Genomic DNA, 7890 nt, shown 5'->3' with positions numbered 1-7890 from the left:
TGTTAGAAAAAAAAATAGCTAATAAGATTTCCATTCATTTAAACTTATCAAAATTCCCACTAGAGCCCGGGGAGCTTTCTTTCTCGCAACCCTCTTTTCTTTCATCCATGGTTAAATATGTAAATAAAATGTCTAAAGTCATTCTTCAAAGGGGAACAAAAGAAAAAAGGGGGGCTAAGAGAGGGGGGAGGCAGCCCTAAAATGCCTTCCTTTCTCCATAACATTAGCCAGAGGGGGGCCAGCTTCTAGGCAGAGAGGAACAGCAGGGGAGCGCGCAGACTCCATAGAATCACACATCTCCCCAATCCCTCACACACAAAAAACATGAAATATCTTTTCAGTCTGAGCCATCAAAGGGCCTCCCTTCTCTTTATTAGTTACAGAATTATCTCACACTTTCTGATTTCAACCAAGATGGAACCCAGCGAGCTGCTGCTGCTGTGCTTTGGAAGAGATAAAGTTCATGCATGTGTGTGTGTCTTTGTGTGTCTGTGAGTGGGTGTGTGTTTGGCTATAAAGGATAACTGTAGAACGGACTGAGTATGAAACGGTGAGTGTGGTGGATGCTAGACGCAGAAATAAACAAACACAAAACATGAAAGGGAAAGTAGGAGCTGCCAAGGCCACTGATGATAAAGATTGAATGGTCTTAATTCTCCGCTCTGTTCTTCTCCCGTTCTTCAAAGCGATATCCTCACTACCTGCAAAACAATCACAGGACAGAAACGTGTAATATAAAGTGGGAGCAAATCAGCTGAGACCGACGGCATGCCATTTAAATGCCATCTCAGTATTATATGTATGTTTTAGAAGCGTCAATCAGTGAGCTAATGAGGCTGTCTGTCTATGATTCATAGTGCGCTGAGATATGTTACACATCCTGAAAGGCTTCATTATTAGCAAAAGCGATGAAAATGTTCTTACATCAAAGCAAGGGAAAATGATGATATGTACATGTGATCATCCTTATTAAAAACTCTGGGGTTAAACGGCAGGTCAAACAGTCATTTTATGAATGAAACAGTCCTTTTATTAAACCAGCCTAAGCTGGTTTACTGGTGTTAGTTGGTCTTCCAGTATTGTCAGACTTGTTAGGCTAATTTTAGAGGGGTTTTGGGCAATTGACTAGGCTAAGAGACCAGCTTAACCCTAAAATGCATGAATGTTTCGGCAATCATTATTACACATTCGGGTCTTTAGCGACCCGGATCTAACACGGATGGATCTATACCTGTCGCAATAATATAAAACTCTCCTGATATTAGAGTAACAATTACAGAAGAATAAAATTAAGCATATTTTTTTACTTTTAGGAGTTTGGAAGTGTTCAGTTTGAGCAGATGTTTTATACCATCATCACTATCCTCGTCAGAGCTCATTTCCCAGTACATTCAGCATCAGGTTCATATTCGTGATCTCAAACATATTCTCAAAACTATCATTTTCAACATCTACAAAATCCATATTTTGATAGCTGACAGCTTCTTCACCAGATCCACCATCAAGTGACGGTGACACTAATATTTAATTGCGTTCAGTACTGCTCTGCAGTAGGCCTAAATCACTGAGCCATTTCAAGTTTTGCTGATGATACTTACTATTCTTTTGTTTTCTGCCTGTGGTAACTATGAGCGAAACATCACGTCGACATTGTGTATCAGACATTGCCACCTTGTGGAATAAAGGTAAATTGGACTTATTACACACCTCGGGTCATTAGCCACCCTATTCAATTTTTTTACAAAAGATTAATGGAAAAACAGGCAGTCTTTTATAATTTTCTTGTTATATTGTTTATAAAGAATAGATTGAGGAATACTAAGAAGGTTGATGTATTAGGCCTTAGTTCAATTAGGAAATTAAAGTAGCTTTTATAAATGTCCTTAGAAAAACACATTAGTAGTGCATCTTGAGACAAATCAATGGCACTGAAATAGTTTAATAGATGTCTGTGTTGCTGTGTTAGGAAGTTACTTTCAGTTAAAACAGCTCAAACATGCATTTTAGTCTGGGACTAGACTTAAGCCTTGTGAAAACAGGAGAAACTGTTTAAACAAAACCTGTTCGACAGACTGTCTTTTTACATTTTGACATCCAAACTGAACAAATACTATTGCAAAATCCCTTTGATTCAAATTACTGCCCAAGATGACTAATTTGAATGCTAAGTAGTGCTCAGTATAGCTTCAAGTTTATTATATTGGGTTTGTTAACGTCTCTGAGGCGTATAAGTAACTGAGACTCTTGTAAATTTTCTCACACTAGGGTCGACATCTTAGCTGTTAAAAAGCGCTTTACAAGCTGTTATAAAAAAGCTCTTAGAGGGTTCTGACCAAGATCTCCAGAAAACCATGTTGTCAGGTGTTACACTGATAAATCACATTTTTACTGGGTAACATGAGAGAGCACTCAGCTATCTGGTATCTCTTGCTCCATGAGGCCCTCTTTGCTTTCTCCATAGCTGCCACGTGAGACTTGCAGTACCAACAACAGCTAGCTCATGTAAAGACACATTTCATTGTCTTTTTGAGTTGACGTAGACATGGAGCACACTCCTTTTTAATTAACACTGTTGAGTGTTTTATTTTACTGAAAAACAGCTGACAGAGCATTAACCTTCATCTCTGCTAACATAATGTTGAACTCTGACATGTCATCTCAACAATATCAAAACTTTCACACACTGTGCTATGGGAGTTGGCATGCATAGATGCCCCTAAGGAGTGTGTCATGGTTACAGCCCTGAGAGCTAGACTAATACTAGGCCTAGCTTGCCAGCCCTTAGCCCCAGCATGAGTTGAAGATGAATTCACTAAAACAAGACTGAAAAGCCCTTTGTCTAAGAATTCATCTTTAAGGCATTTTTTATCCTGTACGCATTCAAGTATTTACGACTGATAGAGGGTGAAGAATGGAAACTGCCATAGCATATGCTAAGAATGTCTTTTATGTAATTACACACCCACTTCTGCATATAAGGCCACTTGTTCAATGTTTGTATGTTGAGTACAGAATTTTACATATTCACTTAAAGCTTTGAAAAGGGCAGAGGATTTATAAAAGCACTCAGTGTTGCGTATAATGTGATTTCTGGCACAATACAGTCTTTGTTACATGAGCATTGTAGTGAATTGTTCATTTGTGACAAGCAAGACATGTCAAAATGACACTTAAATAAAATATTAAGAAAGAGGCTGTGGAGTGTCCAGGACAGTAAACAAGTTGGTAATCCTATATTTTTGATTTATGAATAAAATGAGGTCAATGTTAATGTTCCTCAAAGAGACTTTGATTTTGTTCTAACATGATTTACATACAGTTATACCTTCAAGGGATAGTTCACCCAAAAATTAAAATTATGTCATAATTTACTCACCCACACGTTGGTTTAAACCTGTATGAGTTTCTTTGTTCTGTTAAACACAAAAGAAGATATTTTGAAAAATTTTAGTTTCTTTTTTTCCTGCTATGGAAGTCAGTGGGGACCAGCAACCTTTTGGTTACTTACTGACATTCTTCAAAATATCTTATTTCAACAGAAGAAAGAAACTCATACAGGCTTAGAACAACTTGAGGGTGAGTAAATAATGACAGCATTTTCAATTTGGGGTGAATTAACCCTTTAAAATTTTGAAAATTGTGTTAAAAACATAAGATGCCAGCAAGACTGATCCTTGATGAACCACTGTAGTCATTCGTATAAAGCAACTCATATCATAGTTGCAATTTATGTATAAAAAAAACCCTGTTGGTTTCAAAATTCACATAGGGCCTAATGTGTCCTTTATGTTGTTGAAAGTAACAGTCTCTAAGTGGCTAATATTTATTTTAATATTAGTATTTAATAATACTTTATTTTAAGTGAAACCCATTATTCTGGGGGAAAAAGAAAGAAAGAAAGAAAGAAAGAAAGAAAGAAAGAAAGAAAGAAAGAAAGAAAGAAAGAAAGAAATTCCAGAGGGAACGTCAAAACTAAGGCTATGCAGAAGAAAAAGTCAACATTAAGTTTGTCTTGAAGATTAGCAAAAGTGTTTGATCATTACTACTGTATGACTTCTTTATTTTTATTAACAATGTCCTCCTAAAAGCCACAAGGTTTCATTTTTTTGTCATTCGGATTGCGTGGGGTGAGAGTAAAGACTCGTAGCCTAAACTTCAGCCATCAGTTCTAGTTCAGTCAACAATAAAAAGCGAGGGGAATTTCAAGGAATAAAAACTCTCCTTTCTCTTCACTCTCTTCCCACAATGGTCGGAGCGTGAAAATCGTCAGTTGTACAGAGAAAGGGGACACATCTCGACTGGAAAGCCACTGAATCCTTTTGGTTGTCCTCGGCGAGAGATTTATCGCTGACTTGCGCCGAAAAGTGTTTCGTAAATCATCAGAGGGATTTCGTCTGAGAGAGAAAACAACAACAATAACAAATGGCCAGTGAGTAATTTACTGTGATCCTGTGGTAAAGTGGTGACGAAGATTTGGGTCTACACAGCCAGTTCCGCACGGTTTAAGGATAATCAGTGTGTCAGTTTGGGCTTTATTATGTAAAACAGCTGTCTTTGAAGGCGGATCTTTTGGCAGGTTAGTTCAGGACGGTGGCGGAGGAGCTCAGACACAGACAGCGCGCGAGGCAGTGAACAACTCTTAACGGATAAACGGGGTGTCTGGAGACGAGCTGAAGTGAATATTCACACGTTTACCAAGCGGATTCATTCATTTTCAGATGACTGTGATAAAATGTGGATACACTTTGCGGAGGATGAATGAGGAAAGTAGCGCGAGAGCGAGTTGAAAAGTAAATGTACTTTCGTGAGGGAAACGGACCGTCAACATGAACAAGAGTGGACCATAAGAGCTTTAGAAGAAGGAATTATCATCTGTGAATTGGGAATCGAAAAAAAAACTGTGTGAAACCTCTCTGTATGGTGAAAGCTTTCTAAATTTTCTCATCTGTCTAAAGATTTTTTGACAGATGTTTTTGAACTGAATGATTGTTTGGAATCTGAGTTACTGACTCAGTTTGATTGATTCGCTAAGGAAAACGTTCCATTTTGTACTAATTCAACCTCATCCTTCTTCTATTTTTTTTCAGGAAACAATAACTTTTTTTCAGCTACAATTACGAAGAGTGACAATGAAACAACTTTTGTAGTAAAAATACAAAGCTCTTTTTGAAAGAATAATCCACGCTACATGAGTTAATATTGAAAGACAATGTTTGCTGCAAATGTTGGACTTAGCCTTGTGCTGCTGTGCGTAGCTGGATTTTGTTCCGCAATCAGTTCCATCGACCCGGACCGACCAGGCGAAGGAAGATGCCAGGAGATTGCTATTCCACTCTGTAAGGATATTGGCTACAACTTGACAGTTATGCCGAACTTAATGGGACATGAAGATCAAAGTGAGGCAGCCATAAAGCTGCATGAGTTCGCTCCACTGATTGAGTTCGGCTGCCACAGCCATCTGAAGTTTTTCTTGTGCTCGCTCTATGCTCCCATGTGCACGGAGCAGGTATCCACACCCATCCCAGCATGCCGAGTAATGTGCGAGCAGGCAAGGCAGAAGTGTTCACCCATCATGGAGCAGTTTAACTTCCACTGGCCTGAGTCACTGGACTGTTCCAGACTGCCAAATAAGAATGACCCCAATTACCTCTGTATGGAGGCACCTAACAACGGCACAGACGAGCCCCCAAAAGGATTCCACACTCAGCCACCAGACTCCCGACCCCCTCGGCCAGGTAACAGCCAAGAACTGCCTATTAAGGAGAGGGTCGGTAAGGCGACATGCAGCAACCCTGGAAAGTTTCATTACGTACAAAAGAGTGAGTCCTGTGCCCCCAAGTGTTACTCCAATGTCGATGTGTACTGGAGCCAGGGTGACAAGCGTTTCTCCATGGTGTGGATCGCCATTTGGTCCATCCTGTGCTTCATCTCAAGTGCCTTTACCGTCCTTACCTTCCTCATCGATCCACAGCGCTTCAAGTATCCTGAGCGGCCCATCATCTTCCTGTCAATGTCTTACTGCGTCTACTCAGTGGGCTTTCTTATAAGACTTTTTGTGGGGGTGGAAAACGTGGCCTGTGACCGTGACAGCGGCGTTCAGTACATTATCCAGGAAGGCTTGGAAAGCACTGGCTGCACTATAGTCTTCCTCATTCTTTACTACTTCGGAATGGCCAGTTCCCTATGGTGGGTCATTCTTACTCTCACGTGGTTCCTCGCAGCTGGGAAAAAATGGGGTCATGAGGCCATTGAAGCCAACAGCAGCTACTTCCATCTGGCAGCATGGGCCATACCAGCTATTAAGACCATCATGATACTGGTTATGAGAAAGGTGGCGGGAGATGAGCTCACAGGGGTCTGCTACGTGGGCAGCATGGATGTCAAAGCCTTGACGGGGTTTGTTCTTATTCCCCTCTCTTGCTATCTCATCATTGGCACTTCCTTTCTGCTTTCAGGGTTTGTGGCACTCTTTCACATCCGTAAGGTCATGAAGACTGAAGGAGAGAATACGGATAAGCTGGAGAAGCTGATGGTTAGGATTGGCGTCTTTTCCGTGCTCTACACGGTCCCCGCCACTTGTGTCATCGCCTGCTATTTTTACGAGCGTCTCAACATGGATTATTGGAAGATTCTAGCAGGAGAGCAAAAGTGTACTGAAGACAGTAAGAGCGGCGAGGAGTGCGTGATGAAGAGCTCCATCCCAGCCGTGGAGATCTTTATGGTTAAGATTTTCATGTTGCTGGTGGTGGGCATCACCAGCGGCATGTGGATCTGGACCTCCAAAACGCTGCAGTCTTGGCAAAACATTTTCAGCCGCAAACTTAAGAAGAAGACGAGGAGGAAGGCTGCATGTGTTTTCACAGGAAGTGGACCTTACCTCAAGCCTCATCCTGCACTCAAAGGACATAAAGCCAAGTACGAACCAGCAGGTCCTCCTGCAACTTGTGTATGAGCTGGGCCTCTATACACATACGAATGGCCAAGAAATAAATGCTGGACTTAGACAAACTGCTTTATAAAGAGACAAGCCAGCAGAGAACACAACATTGCTCATATTTATTATATGCAAACTTCAGATGCTACATCCCCAACAGGTTTTATTTAGTTCTTAGTGCTTGTACTACATCTGAAACTTTGCAGACTTTGGGGACCGTTTTGTGAAACAAAAAAAAGGGAGCGAGTCCCTATTGCTGTCATTGGGATGCCTGTATCTTGTAATGTGCAATAGTTGTTTCCCTTAGTGACAGAGAAAAAGGGACTCTGATACTGTAGGGCTGTGATTAAAGACAATGAAAGGACTCGACAAACAATGGGTGTGAATGGCTCGGGGAAAAGCGGCTCCTCCGTGGCATAGTCGTGTGGCTTTTCTATGGAAATGAAGGCCGTGTCATACACAACTGCATTGACATTGGAGTGCAGCTGCTCAAAAAGGCCTCGGCAGAGAATGAACTGCCTATTTTTAGGCTTTTTCATGGAACAAAGTAAATCTTTAAGCACTAAATATTGCCAACACAAAGAGAAAAACTTGTTATTTGAGTTGTTTTGTACAGTGAGTTCATGCCCCCTGGTTTGTTTTGTTATACCAAGCTCTTTTTAATGTCCTACATACATTTGTGTATATTTCTAAAGGTTCATATTTTATAAGAATAAATAAAACATTTTAGTTTTAAATGTTTGACATGAAAAGCAAACGCTTTTATGATTTGTGTTAAGTTTGAAAAGTGTTTACTTCAAGAAGTATTCTATCCATTCTGTCATGTTGTTATCTAATTTTAGAGATCCTTCTGCTGGGAATCGCTAGAGATTAAATTAATATTCGTCATCAGTCATACCTTACCAAATATCCCTAAGCTAAAACCCTCAAAATCTTAAAGGGATATTTTACCCGAA

The 7890-nt window shown here is 40.4% G+C and overlaps 1 protein-coding gene across 1 annotated transcript; it reads left to right on the top strand.

Moving 5' to 3' along the window:
* The first annotated feature begins 4741 nt into the window (after positions 1-4741).
* Positions 4742-7675, top strand: fzd10 (frizzled class receptor 10). The gene has a single exon (XM_056267941.1). It carries the CDS (start codon positions 5210-5212, stop codon positions 6950-6952), a length of 1743 nt encoding a protein of 580 aa, XP_056123916.1. The 5' UTR covers positions 4742-5209; the 3' UTR covers positions 6953-7675.
* Positions 7676-7890: the final 215 nt, after the last annotated feature.

The sequence above is a fragment of the Rhinichthys klamathensis genome, unplaced genomic scaffold (assembly GCF_029890125.1).
Source record: "Rhinichthys klamathensis goyatoka isolate OS25496 unplaced genomic scaffold, OSU_Roscu_1.1 h1tg000266l_1, whole genome shotgun sequence".
Classification (NCBI taxonomy): Eukaryota; Metazoa; Chordata; class Actinopteri; order Cypriniformes; family Leuciscidae; genus Rhinichthys; species Rhinichthys klamathensis.
This window is presented reverse-complemented; position numbering and strand designations above follow the sequence as displayed.

Coding starts and splice junctions, on each gene's coding strand:
- fzd10 (XM_056267941.1), top strand. CDS start 5,210: ATGTTTGCTGCAAATGTTGGACTTAGCCTTGTGCTGCTGTGCGTAGCT.